Below are 27,540 nucleotides of genomic sequence, written 5' to 3'. Positions count from 1 at the left end.
AATATAAATAAATAAATATATATATATATATATATATATATATATATAATTTATTAATAAATAAATTTATATATATATATATATATATATATATATATATATAAATTATTAATAAATAAATTTATATATATATATATATATATATATATAAATTTATTTATTTTATATAACGACATATCCGTATCAATTCGCCATTAACATGATGCTTCTCGAAATTGTGATTATGTAATATTTCATTTATTTAAAGCGCCCATCTCGATTGTAAAAGCTGCTTTTGTTGTATCGATTTTCGTTTAAAACATTTAAAATTTCGAGAAAGTTTTCGAGCTACCAAACTGTCATCCGCGCCATTTTCAGCAGAGCTAGGTAATTGCGCATAAAGTAATGTAACCGAATGACGAGATAATCGAAAGAGCGTCATGACGCACGCATTCTGGGTAAAATCGTTGTTGCTGCTCAAAATGGCTGTCGGACGAGAGATTTCCGTTTCGAGGTCGTGTCCACATTCGATGTCATGTCTGTTTAGTTACAAAGTATCCAACGTGCGGATCGTCGAATCGACGCGGAAAAAATTGCGGGATGATTTTTCCTGAATTAATCGGACTCTTTTCGCGACCTTTTATATCGCGAAAGTTTCTCACGAGAGATATTTTTTACGTTTTAATAATTGCTTTTCCGGTCCGCGCACGTACGCACGTATAGCCAAAGGATTGTGTGACGCATGCGCCGCTTTATCCTTCTCTCCCTCCCAGCTGATCCGCCGCCGCCGCGTCCAATAGCCTTTATCGTCTTAACGTTGCGGCGACGGTATTCGCTGACGAGGGGTAGGATCTGGTGACGAGATGGCGCGCGCGTTGCATGTCGGGACGATGGTCGTGGTGGTGGGGGAGGGGAGAGTGAGAAGAAGCGACTCGAGTTCACGAAATGGCGGTCTAGCTCGCAAGTCTGTGACCATACAGTACACGATACTCGAATAGTTTACCGTGATGTCGAACCGCCGACATCAATAACGATCTGTTATCGCGAACACGTGTATACGTGACAGTGATACTACTGGATTTGGCGCGATTTGTATGCGGATCGTTAAGAATACGACGGGTTGTCGGTGCGACGCGTAGACGGGACCATGCAGGTGAGTGCACCTCCGGAACATCTGAGATTCATATGCGATTTTATTCGCGTGTCCGCGGCTTTTCGCGATAATTGTCATTGCGTACGAAACCACAATGCGTTTATGCGTGCATTTATGCGTGCGTGCGAATTATGTGTCGCCGCCGTGGAGTTGTTTGGAATAGGGGAAAATCGCTGTTGTTCGTATGCGTTTCGGTCTACATGTTCGATAAAAATATCGTAAAAATTGGAAAAAATCCTCGCAGCTCGATCGCGAAGGGTTTCTACGTGTAGGGCGGGGTCCCCCGGACTCTCTAGACTCAGGAACTTGACCCTCCTTCACCACGATTTTCCGCGACTTTACACACTTTTCCAGTCTTCCAATAACCTATAAAGTTTGTTTACGTTATATTAACGTGACATTTTTCACAGAAAATATTGTTGTACCATTCTAATTTTCATCGTAAACGATTCCTCACACTTTCCTTCAGTCTGGTGCCACGCTTATTCGAAAATCAAAAATGTACCCATTTTTGCAAATTGAACTCAAATATCGTCGGGTACAGTTTTGTATGGTAATCAGGAATGTGCAACACAATTCTCGCAGCATTTGTTCATTATTTTAATGCATATTTATTAGGATAATGCCAGAAATACTCTCTAGTTTCAACCTCTGAAAGTTTCTCACATAAATTTTGATTGCAATTTTGCAATTTTAGTGTATGATTGAAACATGATTGGGTCTGTCAAGAAGTTTTATAACCTTTGTGCATGCTGTAAAAGTCTGCACATGCTATTCTTGGACTCCTATTGTAATCAAAAATTTCTTTTGCATTTGTGTTTCATAATAGGAATGATCATTATATTATATTATAAAGTATATTATATACAATAATAAAGTGTACTTTGGATGAAATTACATTGCGTTATGATACTTTTGATTCAATTTGACAATAGATTTGTTTTGACATTTCATAAAAGTAATATTAAAAGCAAATATATACTTATTAATTATCAATTTCTTCAAGAAAATATATAATTTTTGAGATAGTAACAAGTTCAGTTAATATGCATTGCAAAAATTTGGTAAAATTTTAAAATAATATATTTTTTATATATTTCTGTTGCTATATGTCTGTAGAATATAAAAATTATCATGGTTTTGACAGCAGCGTTGTATAAAAATGTTAGTAAAAATTGTATACGAATTCAATAATTATGTAAACGTATAAACATCTCTCTTTTTATACTTTATTTATCTTAATTAACGAAATATACCTATGAGTTATCATAATGCATTAATAATAAGATTGAACATACTGAGTAAACAAAACCAAAACTATTGTTTCTTTAACAATACTTAAGCTCGAAGTTTTGTATCAATAATATATTTTTTATAATATGATACATTTTATACAATTATAAAATTTTATAAAAATATATTATGAGTAAAACTATCAATTTTTTACTCATATTTTTAACAATGATTCACAATGTTAACAATGTCATAGTTTATAGTCTGACCTATTTTAATGTTTAATCACACAGGTGATGTGAGAGTTGAAAATATGTATTGCTAACTTCTGTTACAGAAAATAAAACCAGGAACCTTTGCTTTATATATTCAATTGATATAGGTATGCGAATGAAACTCTACATTGATTGCAAAAGAGAATTTTTACTCTTTATATGTTATAACTTTAGCATTTTTTCTCTTTCAATATATCTGTAACATCATAGTTATATAACTATTATATTATTATTCACGGATATACAGAAGTGCAGATAAATGAAATTGTTATATAGTGTTTCTTTACAGTTATAATGTACATATATTTCATAAAATATTAGTACTTAAAATCATAGATAACATTTTTAACAAAATCATAAGTAACGTTTTTATTAACATTATATAAGACTATATTGATGAATTTATAATATTGATGAATTTTAATTCTTTTAAAAGTAATGGAATATATAATATACAAATTAAACAGTATGTAACATAGTGTATAGTGTACAATCGGTATAAATTAAATAATATATAAATGTGTTATTAATCACATATGTTTATGTATGCATTTAGATATCTTGATCATTGATCGAGATGTAATTTTATGGAAATATTTAATAAATATATAAATATACTACAATGTGTGGCGATTTCTATTATATATTTATTATTAGTGTCCAGACCTAGATTAAACACCTTTACATATGTTCCTTCTATGCAAATACGACGAATTGGAAGTGACTGCAATTATGCATTTGTGACAAACGAATACTAAATTTTAACATTTAAATTCGTAAAAATTTTGTTTGTATCTAATTTTACAAAAATAAACATGGACAAATAAGAAAATTTTCTTTGCTAAACACGTAAAAAATTCATTGAATATGAACAAGGGATTTCTTTGTTATATACATGAAGAATTTTTTTAGAATTTAATAATAAGCGTATATTAAATATTGCAACTGCGTTTATTACGATTATTATCTCTTGCTGCTCTTTTATTTAAGCCAAGATTATATCGTATAAGTATAAGCCAATTTATTTAAGATATTTCTTAGGAAATTCATATTGCACTTATGAGAAGACAAAATGGCAGACTCTGGCAGAAAATGGCAGTCGCAAAATGAAAGACGGACTGTTGTGATGACGACTTGCTGGCAGCGATATTTCTGCGATATTTCGGGCTGATTAACGAAATAAAAGAGAATGCGCAAGAAAAATTTCTTTGCTAAACACATGAAAAATTCATTGAATATGAACAGGGATTCCCCTGTTAAATATATAAAGAATTCCCATAGAATTTAATATTAAGAGTATGTTAAATATTGCATATATGCGTATTATTATATCTCTCGTTGCTCTTTCATTTAGACAAAAATTAATATTAGTATAGTAGAAGTATAAAACAATTATTTAAGAAGTTTCTTGGGAAAATTGCACTTACGGGAAAACAAAATGGCAGACGACAGTCACAAAATGAAGGACGGACTGTTTTGATGAGGAGATGCCAGCAGTGATATTTTTGCGGTGTTTCGGGCTGATTAAAGAAATAAAACAGAATGCGCAAGAAAATTCAACTGCTTTTTTTTTTTAATTTGAGCGGATTTATTTTGTTGTCCATTATTATAATTGTATCGTTGGTTTAGAAAAAAATCTCTGAAATTTTGTAAGACTTAAAATATTATGGTAATAAGCGATACTTAGGGGATGACTATTCCAAACAACACATGGCGAGCGATATTTTGTGTAAAGATGAAATTAGAATCACAATGTAGCCATATTAACTTGCAGAAAACATTAGAATCCGAATCCGGAAAGGAATCCGGATCCGATTCGGAGAATGATAGCAAAAGCGATAGCTCTTCTTCCGGAAGCAATAGCGGCTCAGGATCAGGCTCTGACAGGTGAGTGTAGACAAGACTCGGCTATTCCCCTGAAAATTGCGAAACCTGATACATAAACTTGTATCAGTGTAATTTTATGTACTTTTCATGCTCGGAAAATGTATTTGATATATTTGAAAATTCTTTTTTTTGCTTTAGACGATTTTCAGATTTTTATTACTCTGTTATAATTTTTATATTTTATTTGACTTTCTAAGATATTCTTGTTTTTTACATTCTATTAATTGAATTAACTGATTAATGGTTATTGTATCGTTGAGGCAAGTGTCTATTTTATTTAGCATAGAATGGATAGAGTTAAAATATGATATTGATGTGATATTGATATGCGACAAAGCAGAGACTGAAAACAAGTACATATCAGGTTTCTCTTCTGTAAGGGGTTTTATTAAAATTATTGCCATTCACAATTAGCTACTTGTGTATTGCTACAGCTTTTCTCATACAGCTCTAACAATGTCTTAACAATTTTGCTAACTTTACGTACAATTTTTATTTTCGATTTTTTGTGAGCACAATCTTTTTATATATTCTACTTGTGTCATAATGTTTGCTTTCTTGTACTCGAAAATCATTTGTGCAGTGCTAGGTAAACTCAACTATTATCTCGTAGCATTATTCATTACTTTTGATTAATTAATAGTACCAATTTTGATGTAAAATTATTAGATACATTTTTTATTCACATTAAAAATAGTATTTCGAAATATATTTTATATCTTGAAAAATTTTATTGCAAAATATAATTTATTCATTTTTATTTTCTAATTCTCAATATTCTGATTTTTGTATTTAGTAATATTATATGTAGAAAAGAGAATGTGCACATATATGTCTTCTTTTATTATTAATAATTATGAGTTCTACATATATATATTATAATCATATAATATATTTTTATCCTTATCTATAATCTATACATCCTTATTATCTTATAAAGAATTTACACATTCTAGAGATTGAACTATTTGAGATTAACACTTTACACATTATATCTGGCATCCGTTCGCAATGCGCAGATCATTAAAAGAATCAAAATTAAATAAAAAAATCTTGCAGAGGTTGAATTTTATACATTTCTTAATAAATATTCACACGCAATGAGCAAAAATTTGGATTACAATATATTTAATAATTGTCAACAATTTTATATCTATAATTTTTTTAAATTTTTATTAGTTGCGTTATTTCATATTAATCATGATTTTAAATAAGCATATTTCGAAAGACTATGTGTCTCTCTCTCTCTCTTTCTCTCTTCTTGTGACATCCGTACATAATTAGTGAAATATTGCCTGGCTGCTAACGCAGTGACTCTAGTTCCTCGAGCGGTTCCGGTTCTGGATCAGGTTCTGATTCAGGAAAATCAGAGAAGTCGGATGCACCTGCTGCACAAAGTGATAGCTTCCAGAGCAAAAGCTCGAATCACAGCACAGAAACAAAGCTTAGAGTTAAACATGAGTCCAGCCGCGAGTGGGACGAGAATCCTGACATATACGGCATTAGGAGATCCGGGCGTTCCAGGAAGGAACCCGACAGACTCGCGACGAATCGCGATAGCGATAGCGATGACAAGAAGTTTAAGAAGAAAGGGTAAGTAAAAGTCTCGCGGGAAAAATTTCGGCGCTCGGTATCTAATGATCAATGTATAACTTGGCTGACCGAGTTACTGCAATTACAAAAAAATTACAGAATTAATGTAAGGAAGATTATAAATTATTTTTGTACATTATTGTGTCATGTATCATGTTGTGTCATGTGTTAGTTCAGAGATAATATAACGATGAGTTCAAAATTATTACTTTACAACCGAATAGAATATAATTAACTTGTATCTTGATTTTTAATCATATCATATTCATATTATGAAATACACACAATTATGTACCGCTATCATTAGTTCATTTTTCGATAGATATATTTATACAGTATATCTGTGATACACGAATTGATAAATTTTGTATCTGTGTTTGTGCTAATTTCTGTTTACACTGTTATCATTATATTTATCATTATATTTATATATACATATTATAACATATAACATATAACATATGTATATATATATATATATATATATATATATATATATATATATATATATACATACATATTATAACTACATATGTAAATTTATAAATACTACTATCTATAACTTATCAATATTGATTATGACATAATGTCGCATAATTTTAATATTTTGTTATTTAATATCATGCATATCAAATATGGTTGTAAAAATTTATTACAATGTTATGGCATTTGTTAAGAAACTCAATAAAATCATCTTACTTTTTATTTTACTAAATTTTTACATACATTATTTTTTAAATCTGCTACATGTTACACACATATATACATACTTTGATATAAGCTATAGTTATTAAACATTTATAAGTGTGTATATTTTTCTTTTGGTTTGCACTAATTGGATTTCACTTTGGATTTGCATATAACTTATTACATTCTGTGCTTATTACACTTCACAGTTTACTTCACAATGTGTTTTATTCTAATTGTTATCTTGAATATATTAAAAACTTAATAGACAAAAAATTTATGTGTTGCAAAAAGTGTATGATCTATACAACATTCTCTTAAATTATTGCTGCTTTATTTCTCATAAGCTTTAATGTTAAATTATATAGATAACATAGATGACAAAAAATAGAAATTAGAAACTCAAACTTTGATTTTAATATAATTTTCTATAATTATATTTTCTCGTTTTAAAATAATGTAAAATCGTAATGTATTTATTTTGCATTTTTTATTGTAAATATATTGAAAATACAATAGTTTTCTGTGTTATACAAAATTATATAAGAAAATTAAAGTTTAGTTGTATCTGAGTTAAATTCATGTATATACATATATATTTAATGAATTAGTGGTAATTATAATCACAAATATATCAGTTCTAACATTTGCACAGTTCTATACCTATGTGTGTGATTTATTCCACTTTTTAGTTCACACAATTCCTGGAATTCAGAGAGTTCAGATTCTGAATCAGACGAATCTGAAAATCGAAGGCCGCCTGCTAGCAAGTCCCTGAACAGACGCGCGGCGCAAAAAGCGAAAGAAAAAGCCAGAGTGCGAAAAAAGCGGATCTCAGAATCTTCTGAAAATTCTTCCTTTGATAGTGATGATAATAGAAGGTATATCATGAAAAATTAAATAAAAAAGAAGTGTATATAAAAATATACAAATTTTAATAATTATAAACTTAATTATCAGGCAAGTCACTAGACGGACTGGTACAGCAGTTAGTTATAAAGAAGAAAGTGAAGAAGGTACTGATAGTGAAGATTTGGTTGAAGTTGACGAATCAAATCAAGCTGCATCAACTGAACCTGATAATGCAGAAACTATTGAACAAATTTTGGGACAGAGAGTGGGCAAGAAAGGAGGTTGGTTTGTTTTTTTATATATGACACTGCGTTTAGATATTAAACAAGATATTAATTAAAAGATTAAGGTATATATAAATCAATATACATAATTATTTGCAGTTACTGGCAACGTGACGACAATCTATGCTGTTGAAGAAAATGGCGATCCCAATCCAGAGGATCTAAGTAATGTAGAAACCGAAATACAATATTGGATAAAATGGAAAGGTTGGTCTCACATACACAATACATGGGAATCGGAGGAATCCTTAAAAGCACAAAAGGTGATTATTAATATATTTTCTAATCTTCATTAAGTCTTTAAGAATTCTTAATATTAAAATTTTTATTAATCTTATTAGGTAAAAGGATTGAAAAAATTGGATAATTTTATCAAACGTGAACGCAGACTGGAACAGATGAGAGAATACGCTGAACCAGAAGAATTGGAATACTTTGAATGTCAATTAGAACTCAAGCACGATCTTTTGAAAAGTTACAACAATGTCGAGAGGATTATTGGTATAACATTTTAACTTGCACAGATATTTGTATTTTGAAAGAATATTTTAAATAATATATTAAAACTTTTATATAAATATAACTTATTATATACATCATCATACATGATTTTTTTTTAAGCTGAATATAAAAAACCAGACTCGGAACATCCTGATTATTTTTGTAAATGGGAGAATTTACCATATGCTGATGCCACATGGGAAGATGGAGCTTTGATAGTGAAAAAATGGCCAGAAAAGATAAAGGAATTTCGTGATAGGGAGGATTCCAAAAGAACACCAAGCAAACATTGTAAAGTTCTTAAATCTAGACCTAAATTTTATCAACTGAACGAACAACCATCTTATATGGGCAAAGAAAAAGATTTAGTATTAAGGGATTATCAAATGGATGGAGTTAACTGGATGATTCACTCTTGGTGCAAGGAAAACAGGTATGCAAGTATTTCTGTAATACATAATAATAATGTGTTTGAAACTATTACATTTATTTTCAATTTATTTTGATTAATTATTACATCTTTTTGCAGTGTTATATTAGCCGATGAGATGGGTCTTGGCAAAACAATCCAAACAATATGCTTCCTTTATTATCTTTTTCACACGCAACAACTTCATGGGCCATTTTTATTAGTGGTTCCTTTGTCAACTATGACTTCCTGGCAAAGAGATGTCTCAATGGGCACCTGATATGAATTTCGTCGTTTATTTGGGTGATGTCAATTCACGTAATGTTGTATGTATTATTCTTTACCATTTTGCAATACATATATATATATATATATATATATATATATATATATATATATATACCTGATATGCTAAAATTTAAATAAATTACATACATTTATTTTAGATTAGAGAATATGAATGGTGCTATCGAGGATCGAAGAGGCTAAAGTTCAATGTTATACTTACAACATACGAGATAGTACTTAAAGATAAAGCACTGTTGGGTGCCTTAAATTGGGCAGTGCTGCTAGTAGATGAAGCTCATCGATTGAAAAACGACGATTCTCTTCTGTACAAAGCACTTAGCGAGTTTCACACCAATCATCGTTTGTTGATCACCGGTACTCCATTACAGAATAGTTTGAAAGAGTTATGGGCTCTATTACACTTCATTATGCCTAACAAGTTAGTTTTAATTTATTTGAATATTTCTACATATAGCACATGTTATACTTAATAATATACACAGTTTTTTTTATTTTTTATTTAATTATTATATTTACATTCATTGCATCATTTTAATATAGATTTGTCTCATGGGAAGAATTTGAGAAACAACATGATAATGCTGCGCAAAAAGGATATTCCAAACTACACAAGCAATTGGAACCATTTATTCTGCGCCGAGTTAAGAAGGACGTTGAAAAATCTCTGCCCGCTAAAGTTGAGCAAATTTTACGGGTAGAGATGACATCTTTACAGAGACAATATTATAAATGGATATTGACTAAAAATTATGAAGCGTTAAGAAAAGGCATGAAAGGATCTAGTTCGACATTTTTGAATATCGTGATTGAATTAAAAAAATGTTGCAACCATGCTTTTCTTACAAAACCGATGGAAGTAGAAAGGGAAAGAAGCAATGAAGATTATTTGCAGACACTTATCCGTGGTTCTGGAAAATTAGTACTATTAGATAAATTATTAGTGAGATTGCGTGATACGGGACACAGAGTATTAATATTCAGTCAAATGGTCAAGATGTTAGATATTCTCAGTGAATATCTGCAAAAGAGACATTTCCCATTCCAAAGATTAGACGGCAGTATAAAAGGGGAACTGAGAAAACAGGCATTAGATCACTTCAATGCTGAAGGATCGCAAGATTTTTGTTTCCTGTTGTCAACGCGAGCCGGCGGTCTCGGTATTAATCTTGCCACCGCGGATACTGTGATAATTTTCGATTCCGACTGGAATCCACAAAACGATTTGCAGGCTCAGGCTAGAGCACATCGAATAGGACAAAAGAATAAGGTGCGTTTGCGATTGTCTTGTTTGATGCTCACTTGTATGAAAATTTCCGAGAAACTTCAATCTTATAACCCAATTTATATTGCATATAGGTCAATATTTATCGATTGGTCACCAAAAAATCGGTTGAAGAAGAAATTGTGGAACGTGCAAAGCAGAAAATGGTCTTGGACCATTTAGTGATACAGCGGATGGACACAACTGGACGGACAGTATTGGATAAGAAAAATGCAGGGACCAATAACAATCCATTTACCAAAGAAGATTTAACTGCTATTTTGAAATTCGGCGCGGAGGATCTGTTTAAAGATGAAGAAGACGGAGATGAGGAGCCATCTGTGAGTTTATTGTCTTTTATATTTTTTTCCATTGTGTATTTTTATCCAGAGCTGTTTAATTTAAAACAACACAATATATTATACTAATATTTATAATATTATATAATAATATTTGCAACTTTGAATGCATTTCTATATACTCATTTAATGTATATTTAAAATTGTTCAAGATATATACATAGAGTGCTTTGCACAAACGATTTTTTTTCTTAATAATTTGTTATAATACAGTTTGTCTCTAAAAACCTCCAGAGTTTCCTCTACTTCAAATCGATTAATTTACTCTAAGTAGAATTCTCTTTTTGGGTTACTTACTTTTGTACCACTCATTTATATTTATTTATATTTATATTACACAATTATATTAAAAATAAAAAAGTAAGTAAAAGATAGAACATATAACAACATTTTTATTTTGTATTAGCATAAGAATGGATATTACCTTAAGAGTGGAGAAAATCTTAAAAAAAATTCGAATATAAATATTTATGAATTTCTGTAAAATTAGTGCGATATCGATGAAATACTAAGAAGAGCCGAAACAAGAGATGAAGGTCCAACGACGGTTGGCGATGAATTGTTATCCGCTTTTAAAGTCGCTAGTTTTAAACCTACTTTTGAAGAGGATTTGGAACCTATTAATCAGCCGAATGATAACGATGATGAAAGTAAAGACTGGGTAAGCATTTTTTTTTACCTTTTTTATCTCTTTTTTTAACTTTTGATCTTTTGAATTTTAAATATCTGAATAAGTGAACTGTTCATATTGCAATTAACAAATTTTTGTTAAGAAAGAAAAATTTAATTTAATTATATTTACTTAACATTGTCTTATTGTCTTTAGGCTGAAATCATTCCGGAAAACTTCCGAAAAAAAGTAGAAGAAGAGGAGAAATCGAAGGAAATGGAGGATCTTTATTTGCCACCAAGAAGTCGAAAAACGCTTCAGCAAATCAATCAGGGCGAAGGTATGTACTTTTGCAAACACTTGCAATTTTTTCTTCATAAATGTAAAATATATATAAACAAAAATGAATGCTATATTTAGGAAGAGGCAGAAAACGCAAAAAAGTAGAGGATGATAGCGAAGAAGAAGAGGAATCGGGTAGCGAAGCAGAAGGTAGTGACGATGAAAGACCCAAGAAAAGAGGTAGACCGAGAGTTTTGCCGCGCGAGAACATCAAGAGTTTTACGGATGTTGAAGTTTGTATCAAGTTTTATTTTATGCAAGATTGATCAATTTTTCATTTCTCTTTAATATAATAATTTTTTGTTGTAGATACGAAGATTCGTTAAAAGTTATAAGAAATTCCCGGCACCTTTGAAGCGATTGGATGATATCGCAACTGATGCTGATTTACAAGAGAAACCAATGTCGGAATTGCGCTTTTTAGGCGAACAATTGAAATCTAGATGCGACATGTGCTTAATGGAGTTCGAAAACATGGCGAAGGAGAATAAAACGGGCGAAGAAGAAGGCAAGGGGCCCGGCCGTAAGAGAGGACGGGGACCTACTTTCAAAATGGGCGGTGTTATGGTAAACGCGAAGTCATTTTCGGCTGCGGTTAAAGAACTCGAACCTTTGGAACAAGCTTTGCCATCTGATCCTGAGCAACGCGCCAATTGGCATCTCGACATTAAGTGAGTTTATAATTTGTATCATTTATATTTATCTCTTTTGTATCGAGCTCGATTTAAAAAATATTGAATTAAATAAGTAATGAAAAATATCAAGTATGGAATAATTTTTTAATAATTTTGTTGCTTTAGATCGAAACCAGCAAATTTTGATTGTGAATGGACTTCCGAGGATGATTCGAGATTATTAAGGGGTATATATCAACATGGTATGGGTTCATGGGAAGCGATAAAAATGGATGCTAGTTTGGAACTGGGGGATAAGATTTTCCCTAATGGCAGTAAAGTGCAACTTAAACGTGTGAATGCACGCGCGGAATATCTTTTGAAGATTTTGAAGAAACAAATTGATCTCAAGTTAGGAGTGGTAAGGTCATTTTGCATATGGCATGTTACGAATGTATTTTTATTTGTCCTTTTATTTTCCAACAGGATTATGTCTTTCTCCTACAATTAGAAACCGAATACGAGGTAATACCTAGACTCTTCTCCATCCATTTATTCCTTTCCATATCTTGATAAATAATTGAAAAATACGAACGAAGTGTGAACTATAAGATATTAATATATATTTAAATGAAAATCTTCAGGCTAGAATATGAGCTGTTAAGCACTTTCAAATTTCTTCAAAAAATAGGCTAACTTCTATAGCTTATTTATTTTACTTATTAATGTATATTATTTAAATATATCCTGTTTTTTTTTCGTTCACATGTAAGTTAAACAATTATTTCAGACTCGAATGAGAAAACCAAGGAAGCCCAAGGAGATAAAAACAGCAATCACTAAAGAGATTGTAGAAGATAACGATACTTCTGGTGATGAAACTAAAAAATCAAAATCCAAAAATGATAAAGTGAGTTTTCAAAAAGAGAAATTAGTTTTTTTATATTTTGTGGAGTTTACATAATCTGTATGTTTCATTATCCCACCATTTTTCCACAGTCTGGAATTAAGAAAGAAGAAGATAATGTTGCAAAGAAAGAGATCAAAGATGAAATTGATGATTTATCTGATGACAAGAAAAAGGATAAAAAAATTAAAAAGGAGAAGAAAGAGAATAAGAAAGCCAAGAAAAATAAACAAGCTGCAGGTCCTATGCATTTTACTGCGAATAATGAACCGAGAGCTGTTGATGTAATTGGCGAATTGGATCCTCCGATATTTGATGAGGTTAATGTCATTCTCTTAACAGACTTATGTATTTTTCTCTCGTACATACCGACATAAAATGCATGTGTAAAATAATTAAAATTAAGAAAATTGTATTGTACAGAATAATAGTATTGTATTTTATTTTTTCATACAGTGTAAAGAGAAGATGAGGCCAGTGAAGAAAGCGTTAAAGGCTTTAGATACACCAGATATGTCTTTAAGCGAGGAGGAACGAGTCGCTCGTGCGCGTCGATGCCTCTATCAAATTGGAAACCATATCAACACATGTCTTACGGAGTATAGAAATCCTGAACAAATTAGCGAATGGAAAAGTAATCTTTGGTACTTTGCTTCAAAGTTCACAAACTTTAAAGCAAAGAAGCTTTATAGGATGTATAAAAACTTAGTGAAGCAAGGTGGCGATAGTAATGGTGGTACCACATCGAGTCCTGACAAAAAAGAGGATGCTTCCAATACTACAAAGGTAGTGCAACATCAAATTTTTTTTAGTTTTTTTTTCATAGAAAATATAAATAACAAATTTAAATTTAAATTTTTGTTTTGCTTATCAGAAACATAATGAAAGGTCATCTCACGATAAACAACAGGGAGAAAGCGGTAGCAGTAACAAGGACAGCAGAATAACAAAACGTAAAATTGATGATACCGAGGAGAACTCAAATAGCAGTATACAAAGTAAGAAACAGAATATTTCTGCTGTCAGCAGCAGTATCACCAGCACGTCCACAGTTACTATTGGTGCTATTACGATTACTCCTATAACATCAACGCCAAATTCCACATCAAGTACTACTAACAGCGCAGAAACATCACGACATAAAGAGCAAAAAGAGTCGAAGCATAAAGATATGAAAAGGGATAGAGAGCGTGACAGAGATAGAGATAGAGGACATAATGACAGGGGTATGGATAGGATAAGCGGAGGAAAGGACGACAGAATCAGGAGAGACAGTGGAGGATACAATATGGGGCATTACAGTGGAAGCAGGGAGGACGATCATTGGCCTAGAGATGGAAGAGACATGAGAGACGGCAGGTACGGGTAAGATCGTATTTTGTTTTAATATATAGATATATGTGGCCCATTTCATAAATGCACATTATGATAACGCAGTGGACTGGATGCTGCAATCAACGAAATTTTTGGACAGCTGTAATGGAATCTTCATATAGTATAGAATAGTATCTGAAGCGTTTGCAGAAGCCATTTTTGGCATTTGTCAATTCACAATTATTAGTATTAAAATACACATATATATTTTTTAAACCACATATCGCTTCCTCAAGTTTTCCACTACAACTGTCCAAAAATTTTGTTGAGATTGCAGTCCACAGCATTACCAATGTACAGTACTTATGAAATGGCCCTCGTATATCTCGTGATATCAAAAGACAAGTACATAATCCAGAATGTATGTGAATTTACATCTTCACATTTAATTTAATTTGTCCTTAATATATACTTAGAATAAAAAATTTGCGGCGTTGAATAGAAATCATTATTTATATTAATTGTTATTTAACTATGTTGCAATTTTATTTTCCAATAGATTCGGAGATCACAAACGCGACCGCTTCGATATGTATGGCCGAATGTCCGGCGGTTATCACAGAGACAGGGACAGGGATCGAGATCGTAATATGCACATGAATGAGAAAAGAAGGTGAGTAATAACGATTTTTATTCAATTTTATTTACAAATTTACAATTTTATTTACAAATCTAATTCTCGTAATTTATTTCGCGTATAATTAAACATATGGCTTTTCAGTGATTATTACCGTTATTCGTCGGGACCACCGAGTTATGGATACAATCCGGGTAGTTATGGTGGGAGCAGCGGCAGCGGTGGTTATCCTCCAACGGATATCGCATCGGGGCACTTTAGAGGTCGCGGATATCTAGGAGATAGTTATTCCGGTGATTGGCGATCAAACAAGGATTATAGACGAGATTACGATAGAAGGCCACCACCACCAAATGCCAACTCCTAGTGCTTCTTTCCTCTTCGGTTGTGACACGATAGTGATACCGTTACATGTATGATTTTGAATAAAAGTTGGTTATATGCGTCTCTATATAAAAAATGGTGATAATCGTGCGGTGTGTGCACGGCGTTTCTGTGACACGAACCATATACATGTATATATATATTGAAAATCTTGACGCTGTAACGCATTGGTTGCTATAGAATACTCTAGAAACTAAAATGGAACGTATTCTAAACGCTCCGGAGCATTGATGGCGTCAATTGGTTCGTATTTCTGCCAGAGTATTTTTTGTTATGTATAATAAATAAACTGCTTCCACGCTCTGCGCATACATTTTGCATTTTCGATATTTTAATTATGTACATAAATATGTACGTAAAATTCAGTTTAAATATATATAGCTCGGGCACGTGAGGATTCAAATCCCATAATGATACATTTTACTTATCGTCATCGTTACGAATTCTGATTCTATTCGGACACTATCCAATATTTGACTATGTTAACAATTAATTATAAATGGACATGATGTAACGCACACACACAATATCTATTAAATTGTACAAATTGTTTTATTAATCACGTTATAAATTTTCTAAAAAAAAAATTGAATATGTATTAAATGAAAATCTATTTCAAAAAAATACAATTGTACGAAATTGCTCGATTTGATGGAGCAATATGTCAATCTATTTTGCTTGATAACAAAATATCGGCAGCAAGGGGACAATTCGAACATTTATTTAGTATTCACCAAAATTAATCTATATACAAATCAAAACAGAAATACAATTCAGGTTGCACTTTTTTTCCATAGTCTTTTGATGTTTATGATTTAAGGAGAATAGACAAGAATACTATATATTTTTGCATTCATTATTTTATGATATAATAGTTTTTTTTTAACCTAAACCTATGAAACTAATGAGATATAATATTGAAAATATAAACATAAAACTATTGTGTTTAATTTTAAAAATGTCGCCAGTAAATAAATTAATAAACAAGTGTTTATACGACCAAACTGGCAATTTATTGTTTGATTATTATATCACGACGTTTCGACCATATGGTTTTGGTCCTTATCAAGTGAAACTAAAATTACAATACAATAAATAATGATAGTCATGTTACAAAGAAAAAAATAGGATTAAGCAACTTACGTTATAATTAAAAAGTAGAAAGAGAAAAATTGAAATGTCAAACTGACATTGTGTCAACCACTATGTTTGGAATACTGAGATCAACTAAACGACCTTTATTAATTTATCGTATATGTTGTTTAAATTCTCTGTATCTTTTTGGGAATTAATAGTGTTGTCAAATTTTTTAATAAAAAACATTTCAGCTATTTCTCTCTTTCTTACATGTTTTTCGTTATGTAGAATATCAGGCGCTGACCAATCGAAGTCATGATCAAATTTTAATTTGTGTTTGCTAATTACGGATAAATTACTTTCGTGCATTTTTATATTATTACAATGTTCCTTGACTAGCGCCTGATATTCTACATAACGAAAAACATGTAAGAAAGAGAGAAATAGCTGAAATGTTTTTTATTAAAAAATTTGACAACACTATTAATTCCCAAAAAGATACAGAGAATTTAAACAACATATACGATAAATTAATAAAGGTCGTTTAGTTGATCTCAGTATTCCAAACATAGTGGTTGACACAATGTCAGTTTGACATTTCGATTTTTCTCTTTCTACTTTTTAATTATAACGTAAATTGCTTAATCCTATTTTTTTCTTTGTAACATGACTATCATTATTTATTGTATTGTAATTTTAGTTTCACTTGATAAGGACCAAAACCATATGGTCGAAACGTCGTGATATAATAATCAAACAATAAATTGCCAGTTTGGTCGTATAAACACTTGTTTATTATAAAACTATTGATTATATTCCGTTCATATTCAAACTATTGAATTATACTTAGTGCACACGATTTTTTTTTCTTTTTTTGACTAACGATATTGTGTCATAAAATAAACGCAAAAATAATATTCTTTTCTGTTTCTATTGAATCAATCAGAAATCTATGGAAAAAAATTAGTCTAATTGCATGTTTTTGTTTACATATATATGATGTTAACAATTAAATATAAATAGATATAGTACCACCATACCACACAATGTCTGAAATTATATGAATTGTTTTATTAATCATCTTCATAAATTTTTTATAAAAAAAATTGAATATGTATTAAATGAATATACAATTGAAGAAGAATTAAAGAAATACAATTGTATGAAATTGCTCAATTTAATCGGGCAATATATATCAATCTATTTTCCTTAATAACGAAATATCTTGGTAGCAGAAGGACAATTATTATTTAGTACTCTTTGAAATTAATCTATATGCAAATCAAAATAAATACAATTTAAGTCACATTTTTTTTCCATAGTCTTTTGACATTTGTGATTCAAAGAGAATAGAAATAGAAAAGCATACTATTTTTACGTTTATTATTTTATAATAAAATAGTTTTTTAACATAAAGTTATAAAATCAATGTGACATATTGTAAATATTAGTATAAGAGCGATAATTATATTCTGTTTGTATCAAACTATTTACGAATTACTTAATGCAGCATTACGCTTTCTTTATTTAATAGGATGTGAGGACATTTATAACTCAATCTTGTGTTAGTCAAAAAAAGAAAAAAATCGTATACATATAAGAGGTTTTATATTATCTACAACTGAAAATCTTTTGTGTATAGAATATTAATATTTTTCAGCGAAAAGTTTCGATAGATTTCAAAGAAATTATAGAAATAATTAATCATGTTTACTCCAATTAATAAAGGACAGCTAATAATTTCTGTATAACTTCGGAAATTTTGTATTTATAAAAAAACAAACAGTTGAAAGTTGGGCTCTTATCGCAATTATAGTTTTTATGAGAATAAAAGAATAATGTATGTATATGTATGTGTGTGTATATGTGCGCGCGCGTGTAACATTGTAGATTTTTCGTAATTGCAAATATATGTTATCCTGTATAATTCAAGATTATCGAGATTATACTGAATACTATGTCTTTATTAACATATATAAAATAATTTATTTTATAGATTATAGATTATTTTATGCTCGTCAAATTGCAATTTTCGTGTGCATTTGTGTAAATAATGACATGTATTTAATAAGCAAAATATATTCGCGATTATACAGATTCATATTAAAGAAGAACATTAATTCTCATATTTTATGTCTTAAATAATCACGTTTAGAGGATAACACTATTAATCGAATGGTAATGGAGATTTGGTATTCTATAGATTTTTATTTGCGATGTTTCAGTGAAATAATGAACTATTTATAATTTATTACATTAGTGGCTGATTATAAGAGAAACAGAGCTGATGATGTCGATTACAAAACAAAGAGAAAAGGAGGAGATACATTGTAAATATTCAAACATTAAAATAAATATAAATGATATATATAGTGAAATAGTTTAAAGTCATGCATATTAAGATATATGTAAAGCGATTATAACAACGTATTTTATCTATTGTAGATTATTAAGCGTTGAAAATATATCTGCAGGAAAATTTTTCATGGTATAATGGGTGAACATTATTTATACTTGTACGAGAGAACCAATATTATTATTTACAACTCGATAAAAAATTAAAAATTTACAAATCGCTATATAATTTAAAAACGTCAACCAATTATATTTTATTAATAATAGGATAAAAGCGTGACAGATAAATCAGTAATTTAGTTTTGTCTTTATTTTGTATCATGAAGTTTCAATTTTAAAAAATAGTTGAGAAGTGATATAATATATTAATTTTAATTGCATAATCTTCGATATTTTTTAACGAAGTAAATATTTATTAATTATATTGTTTATTATAATTTTGTCTTTTATTTAAAACTAAAATTTACTAATTATTTCTTCGATATAATTTTGAATTCTATAATTTTTGTATTAATTTTACAATTTATGCAATTTGCATGATACGTAAATATAAATATTAAATTTAATTTAATTTAAATTTGCGTCAGATTCAACAACTATGTATTCTCAGTAGCGAGCAGCTAGCGGTAATTAAGTGTGTGTTTACATGTTAAAATAGGTGTGTCCCTTTCCAGTGCGCCGCTTTCAGTAGTATTAGCCAATGATATCGTTGAGTATGCCATTTTTTGTGTCTATCAATGGTAGTCGATAACTGGCATTTATCGATGTTCATTACAGGATACGTAAGCAGTCAGCTATCACTTTGTGCGACGCAATTTTAATTTTTCGAGGAAGAAGATTCACATTAGTTCGATCTAATCAAGGTATTGTACTTCGTGCACATAATGAGTATGCGATTAATAATTTTTGAGATTTATTTTCTTTTTTTATATGTCGCGTGTGACACAGGTTGCCGGCTACACAAAAATTGGATGAATATGCAATTTCATTGTGAATAATTATCCGAGTAAAGTTCAAATTGTAATTAATTAGAATTTATAAAATTGCCAATAATGTTATTATTAATTACATAAAATAGATTAGATTTATAGTATATTGCATTTATTTAATATTTATAAATATCTTAAAATATCTATAAATATTTTTAAATATCTATAAATATCTTATACAAATTTTAATATTATATAATCTTTTTATATAGTCTTAACAATATCCTTTTATTTCTTTACTTTTAATGTCTTTAGTATTAATCTAGAATTTTTTAGTAATTAAATTACTTTTTTTCTCTTTTTCTTTTTTTCTCACTTTCCTTTCTTTTTTTTTGTATTTCTTTTATAATAATATTTCTTAATATAATTGTATTAAAAAAATAGATTTTTTATATAAATATTAATTTTAAATTTTATTTCCTAAATTTCTCTAAATTTTTTCTGTGAAATTTTCTCATTAATATATAGGCATACTATGTATATGTAGATGAGTGAAAGAACATTATTGAATATGAATGTCTTGATAATAGTGTGGTTGCTTAGAAAGATTTGGATTCGATTTTCCTGAGTTAATCATATTTGTGCCAGATATATTTATCATTCATATATATACAAATAAAAAAATCTCTTTTATATATATTATATAAATTAAAAATGTAAGTTTTTTCACTAACAAATATTGTTTTGCTATAGATTACTAAAAAAATGGCAAACGACCGTTTGGATATAGTAATATTTGGTGCTACTGGATATACTGGAAAATATGTAGTAAAAGATGCAGTACATTTCTGTAAGGAGCACAAGCTAAGATTTGGTGTTGCTGGTCGTAGGAAGGAAGCTTTGGAAGCTGTCGTTAAGGAATTTGCCTCAGATATTGGTAAAATTAAATTATGTTTTTATTTTAAGAACTAGAATTTAAGATTTAAATTTATTTATTTCAAGAAGATGCAATAGAACACCTAGATCATTTTCTATATTATTAATAGTAATATTATATAGTATATATTTATTTTTTAGACAATATATCTATTATCGTGGCTGATATAAAGGATGAAGAGTCTCTTACAAAAATGACTCAACAAGCAAAAGTAATTATCAATTGTTGTGGTCCATATAGATTTTATGGAGAACCAGTTGTTAAAGCTTGTATTGCTACTCATACTCATCATGTTGATGTCAGTGGCGAACCCCAGGTGATAAAATATACATAGCTGTACAATGAATATTATAACGAATATTCAATTATATTATATTATGAATATTATATATATTATTAAAATTATATATATTATATTATTTTCAATATTTTACAGTACATGGAAAGAATGCAATTGGAATATAACAAAGCAGCGCAAGAAGCTGGTGTTTATATAGTGAGTGCTTGTGGTTTTGATAGTATTCCTACCGACTTAGGAGTCATTTTTACACAGCAAAAATTTGGAGGAGAAATCAATTCTATTGAAACATACCTAAAATTTTGGACAACTGGAAATACAAAAGGTTCTGCTCTGAATTATGGAACTTGGGAATCTGCAGTATATGGCATAGCTCATATGAATGAATTACGAGCACTGCGTTCAAAGTTATATCCTACCAAATTACCCAAATTTACACCAAAACTGAAATCAAAGTATGCAAAATTTTTTAAATATTTTTTCATTAATTTTATATATATCTATATATATGAATTTTTGTTTATTGCAGGATATTACATAGAAGTGATGTTTCTGAAGGATGGTCAACCCTATTTTTGGGTGCCGATCGTAGTGTCGCTTTGCGTACACAACGATTCACGTACGATAAGTACAAAGAAAGACCTGTACAAGTGCAAACTTATGTTACATTTGAGTTAGTATTGTATTAAAAGAAATGTGATAAATATTGAAAAGTGCTTCCTATTTTAATATATGCTTTTTACTATTAGATCTCTCTTTTCTTTTATGATGGTTGCTATTGCTGGTATGATTTTTGCCCTCATGGCCCGTACAACATTTGGTCGTAATTTACTTCTGAAAGTATGTATGAAAATATTTATAATTATACAAGTATAATGTGTATAATACATTCATAAAATCATTTCGTTTTATGAAAGCAAGACAAAGTGATTAAATATAATGTTTGCAGTATCCGGCTCTATTTTCATACGGTTTTATTAACCACGAAAGCCCGAAACATGAAACGAACGAACAAAGACACTTTTCTATAACATTCAAAGCTCTTGGATGGACTGAAAAATTAGCTGAACCTACAGATAAGCACACAGATCCACCTAATAAGGAAGTAATTACAAAAGTTAGTGGTGTTAATGCATATGAATTAACTAGCATTGCATCGATTTTATCGGCAATTATAATTCTTAAGGAAACTGAAAAAATACCTGACAAGTAAGTTATTCAATTATTAATGACGTATTTGTCTATTCTATTATAATTTAATTAATTGAACTTTGACTTTATTTTTATTAATTATATTTTTATAGTGGAGGAGTACTTACACCTGGTGCTGCATTCGGTAAAACTTCTATGATCGAGCAATTAAATAAACATAATATTAAATTCGAAGTGATATCATCTGCCGAAAAATAAAAAAATTTTCTTTAAATATATTTTTGGTATAATTGGGAATATACGGTGGACTTTTTAACATACTTTATAATCAGATTTGCATTTTATACTAATATTTTTATAGCTTTTGAGTAAACCTATTGTGCTTTATATGCAGATTTCACAATACTTTAGAAGAACAAAAAAATTATATCTAATTATATTTTTCTATGTTAGATAAACTAATAATTTTTTAAATAATTATGCATAATACGCATATTAAGGTTAAGATAATATGATACTTCTGATAATTATGCAACGCTTTATATAACACGCATTAAAAATTATATATAAAGTTATATAAAAAATTATCATTCAATGACAAAAGGGAGCGAGTTAATTAAGAGCTGAGCGCTGTAAGTGGTGTACAATTTCTTCTATCTTATCAAAATTTTTTTGTACGTTTTAGTCCTAATTTTAACTGAGATCACTGGGGATTACCGACAAACGCATATATGACCTAATTTAAATTTCTTTGCTGAAAGGATGTCGCTTCGTACGTTCCTGTTCGAAGCATACGAAATAAAAAATTCTGACAAAATAGAAGAAATTGTGCACCGTTTATAGCTCGGCTCTTAATTAGCTCACTTTCTTTTGTCATTAAATATTTATCAGAGCTTCATATTTTAATTTTTACAATTATTATTTTATGTTTATATTCATGAACAAATTTTTTCACATGTTATGAATAATATATTATTTCAAGTTACCTTTTAAATCTAGATATAATTTAAAATAATGTTAAAATGTATTTAATATTGTAATTAATAAAAATCATTTGTTTAAATATATGAAAATGGAAGAAGGATTTACGATCTATTTGAAATTAAAAAATTTAATACAAAGACTTTTTGCTAAATTTTCCATATTTTGAATATACATTTTTAGGAAAAAAATTTATTATCTTGATATATATATGTAGTTTAATAAATTAAGATTTTTATTCATAATAAACTTAATAACACTCGTCACATCTTCAATTTCCGTTATTTCTCATAAAAATAAACTTAGATAATATTAATTTTTTTCATTTTAGAATTAAATTTTTTCTCAATTTTTCCTAATACATCGTTATCCTTTTAGATATATTCTCAAACTCATATCTTCTGTTTAATCCTTTTTCCATTTTTATTGTATGCATTTATTGTATTGCAAATTTAATTAGTTTTTTGTTTAGACATAATATGTTGTCAATATTTGTTTTTTTTCGTTTATATATATATTGAGAGATATACTGTACTACTGTACTAAATACAAACTACTGTACTGTACTAAATACAAACTACTGTACTAAATACAAAAAAATTATAGTTCAGCTTTATTTCACATTTATGGCATATGATATTTTTAATTTAATATTTATTTATGTTTTTAAGAATATTTTAGAAATAAATAGAAATCATAGAAAATGTGCAAGATTAATAAATGTTAATATATTTTGATCAAGAAGCAATATAATTTTTTGTTGCATAATATGATAATATACTTATAATTATGAGTTTCTTTTTGGGTAACTTTCCTACATTGATGCGTCATTTATGAAGTAAGGACAAACTATAGTCTTAATGTAGAGATCTGAGAATTGCATAGCCGATGTACAATAATTTGTGCCTACGTCATCTAGGGAATCGTCATTCCATATTCTGCAAAATTTTCCTCGATGAAAATTACTCGATTTTGTCGATATGTTATGATCACAGATATATATATATATATATATATATATATATATATATATATATATATATATGTCGCCATTACGATCGTAATTCGCACAGAATATACATGTAATTTATTAATTTATAATTCAATTTCTCAGCGTTTTTCCGTTTTTGTAGAGATCCGTATTTGTCTCAAAAAAAATTCACAGCGACAAAACGCATTGTTTGCTCTACTCTGAACGTGCATTTTTTATCACAATATTCTTTCTCTCTGTTTCTTTTATTCAACTTTTCTGCGTTTCAAAATTGAATTAGAATTAAAATTGTGACCTTTGATAAAGAAACAGAACATTAGTGGTACAAAACGTCTTTTAAACGTTTTTCTTCAAAAATATCATGATTTTATTTATGTATGTGCTTATGGAATTTCAAAATTGATTTATCTCACAAATAAGAAGTTATAATTTGATTGCATTGCAATAATTTTTTGAAAATTAACAAATATGTTTTAAAAATAGTAACTATTAGTAGAATTAAATTAAAATTAAAACTATGCTTGTGTGTAGTTTGGAAATGAAAAAAAAAATGGAAATATACACATCTTATATTTGTCACTTTATAGCATGATATAATTTCATAAATTTTTATAAATTTCAGGAAAACTATGTATATGAATTTATCGAATAGTAGTCTGCTTCTGTAAGAAATATGTAAAAAGTAAAAGAGTTTCTTTTTTGTTACAATTATTGCAATGACGAAGAAAAAGAGATGGAATTGAATTTTCCTACTATAAAATCTTTTATATTAAATAAAAAAAGAAAAAGCAAATAAAGCACATTGCAAAACACACGACAAAAAGTATTGAGGTCGATTTCGATGTGCATTTTTATTATTGAAGGTGAGAGAACCATTTTTCTAATACAATAGCGACATTCTTCGACCTTGTGCCAAGCAAGATATATGACTGTGAAGCACAGTCACGTAAGAATTATACTTCGATAAAAGGCAATTTGTTGAAAATGCAAATTTCACTAACTATTATTAGTTAATAGCTCATCTCAACATCTTGTGCAATACAATTACATTGTGTGTTATAAATGTATTCAAAAAATATATACAAAAGATTTTAATTATTTGCTTAATTCAAAATTTATTTCGACGTTTCTCCATCGATGAGAAATGATTCGAAAATTTAAAGAAATTGGATATACTATCATTTTTATATACATATATATATATATATATATATATATATATATATATATATATGCTATATTTATATATTATATATTATATAATAACTTAAGATATCATATATATTGGTATTATTATTTTATGTTATGTGTTTGAAGGGTTGAAAAAAAAGAAAAGACTACTGGGTAATAAACTCTCTTCGTAAGAAAAGCAGTACTTGTAAAAACCGGTTGTGTTTGACGTTGAGATTCACTATGACGCAGATACTTTCCGATTTGATCGGGTCTTTCGCAAAAATCCTATTCCATTTACCGTTTTTACCTTATTCCTGTTTTTTTTTCTTTTCTATGATCTTATGTACACAGAGTCACATACACTTCGCAATACATTTGCTATACATATAACATGAGATAGATTATTCCGATGAAAAAATCTGTTTTTATTATTTTTTATTTCTTATATATATAGAGACAAATTTATGAGTATATTGTATAAATTAATAATCAATAAAGCGTTTTAAAGAAAAAAGAATTTACATCAGATTACCGTATCTAGTTCTCAATTAGCTCGTTTTTCTCCATTTGTAGTCATTCTATATTTTCCACTTTGTTTTGTAAAAATACATTTATGAGATATGTATTTCTCGCAAGTATTAATGCAATATTTAACTATCAATTTTATTATATTTCTATAACGGCTATTACATTTTTAAAGACGTACAGTTTTAATCATCATCGAAAGAATCGATATCGTTTTATATAATTAGAAATAAAGGAAATATTAAATTATAATATTTTAGTTTTAGACGTACTTAATATTTTGTAGAAACTATAAGCAATGAAAATCTCAATTCCCTAAGGAAAAGTATTTCTGATTGTACTTTAAGCTGACATCAAGGAAATCAAGGGTATTCCCCTTTCGGTGAAATAAGGTACATATGTCTTAATATAGGTAGGTTTTTCCCTACTTACGTATCTCAAAATTTCCATCAAAATTTTTCTAGCTTTTATTAATTTGATCAATCAGATCAATTAGAAAAATTATTTCACTTTTTATTTTAGATCTTTTTTAAAATTCTAAATTCTTACATACTATTTTTATAATAATATTTTGTAATATTTATATAAATTTTCTTGCAAGATAAAGACGGTGTGAACAATACATAAAATGTAAATGCATACTATGCATTTTTCTATGAATAACGCAAATAGTTAATAAAATTCTATTTTACTTTAGGATTGAAAAATCTTAATATATATTTTTTACATGATTCCAATATTAATTTAATATAATATATTTACAAGTTTATCTATTCTTTTATAAGAAATAAAGAATTTTTATAAGTAATAAAAGCAGAAATAAATTAAAATCTCTGAAACCAAAAGAGAAAATAATTATATCCATATCCGGATGTGTGTGTGTGTGTGTGTACTTAAGTTAAATCTCTCAGGTAATGAATCCTGAAATAATTTTCTCATTGTCAATCATCGATGCATATTCTTTTCAGAATTCTATTTTTAGATAACAATATGCATCGATGATTGGCAAAGTGCATTCCACAATTGAACTGTAATTAAAATCGTCATTAACATTTAGAAAAATCAAAAATTAATGTCCTCAATTAATGTCCATTTCTAGAACTTTAATTATCTAATAACTCTAGATGAAAAAAAAACAATACATTTTTAAAATTTATAACTTGCAACATCTACAAGCTATCGCGGCATATTAAGATACTTCAGTGTGTTTCATGTGTGTTTCTACGATCGACGTCACAACGAACGTCGATGAGATGACTGTACTCGGGGAAAATACTGTCGTTAGCGAAAACTCTTTTTCCTCATGATCTTTATCACGAGGCTGTTGATGATACAACAGGAGTACCGTATGATAGATGGAGAGACGGGGAGAAAGAGAAAAAGAGCTGAGTGAGAGAGAGAGAGAGAGAGAGAGAGAGAGAGAGAGAGAGAGAGAGGGAGAGACACGATCGCGCATACAGTTTCGGAAGGACTCGCGGGTGACGTTCATTGCCGCCGCCGTTGCCGCCACCGCCGATTGGTCCGCTCCGGTC

General features: G+C 29.1%; 3 protein-coding genes across 3 annotated transcripts in view; 2 read left to right on the top strand and 1 right to left on the bottom strand.

Annotated features, from left to right (window-relative positions):
- LOC126853962 (lachesin-like) overlaps positions 1–16,803 on the bottom strand; it is a 60,633-nt gene extending 43,830 nt beyond the window's left edge. The window contains exon 1 of the mRNA XM_050600256.1: positions 16,781–16,803. The gene's annotated coding sequence lies outside the window, so the exon portion shown is untranslated. The remainder of the gene's footprint in view (positions 1–16,780) is intronic.
- LOC126853733 (chromodomain-helicase-DNA-binding protein 1) lies at positions 134–16,434 on the top strand. The gene is given in 24 exon segments (XM_050599765.1): positions 134–1,132; positions 4,415–4,527; positions 5,839–6,120; positions 7,500–7,688; positions 7,768–7,940; positions 8,043–8,206; positions 8,285–8,444; positions 8,565–8,877; positions 8,974–9,108; positions 9,110–9,179; positions 9,300–9,580; positions 9,703–10,429; positions 10,519–10,764; positions 11,273–11,443; positions 11,609–11,732; positions 11,813–11,967; positions 12,044–12,405; positions 12,535–12,769; positions 13,139–13,258; positions 13,348–13,575; positions 13,712–14,041; positions 14,130–14,620; positions 15,129–15,242; positions 15,351–16,434. Coding segments are annotated over 24 exon segments (5,412 nt in total). The 5' UTR covers positions 134–1,126; the 3' UTR covers positions 15,574–16,434.
- Positions 16,804–19,734: 2,931 nt separating the features above from the next.
- On the top strand, positions 19,735–23,420 carry LOC126854002 (saccharopine dehydrogenase-like oxidoreductase). The gene is made up of 8 exons (XM_050600318.1): positions 19,735–19,885; positions 20,705–20,888; positions 21,029–21,204; positions 21,325–21,641; positions 21,716–21,859; positions 21,936–22,026; positions 22,136–22,395; positions 22,491–23,420. Exons 2-8 carry the CDS (start codon positions 20,717–20,719, stop codon positions 22,594–22,596), a joined length of 1,266 nt encoding a protein of 421 aa, XP_050456275.1. The 5' UTR covers positions 19,735–19,885; positions 20,705–20,716; the 3' UTR covers positions 22,597–23,420.
- Positions 23,421–27,540: the final 4,120 nt, after the last annotated feature.

The sequence above is a fragment of the Cataglyphis hispanica genome, chromosome 1, assembly GCF_021464435.1.
Source record: "Cataglyphis hispanica isolate Lineage 1 chromosome 1, ULB_Chis1_1.0, whole genome shotgun sequence".
Classification (NCBI taxonomy): domain Eukaryota; kingdom Metazoa; phylum Arthropoda; class Insecta; order Hymenoptera; family Formicidae; genus Cataglyphis; species Cataglyphis hispanica.
The sequence above is the reverse complement of the archived record's forward strand: the minus strand, read 5'-3'. Positions and strand labels throughout refer to the sequence as shown.

What these genes read in the sequence shown, in the direction of transcription:
- LOC126854002 (XM_050600318.1), top strand. Translation starts at nt 20,717, where the DNA reads ATGGCAAACGACCGTTTGGATATAGTAATATTTGGTGCTACTGGATAT. An exon ending in ATGTCAGTGGCGAACCCCAG is followed by an intron (nt 21,205 to 21,324) that starts GTGATAAAATAT and finishes AATATTTTACAG; the next exon opens with TACATGGAAAGAATGCAATT. An exon ending in CAAACTTATGTTACATTTGA is followed by an intron (nt 21,860 to 21,935) that starts GTTAGTATTGTA and finishes TTTTACTATTAG; the next exon opens with ATCTCTCTTTTCTTTTATGA.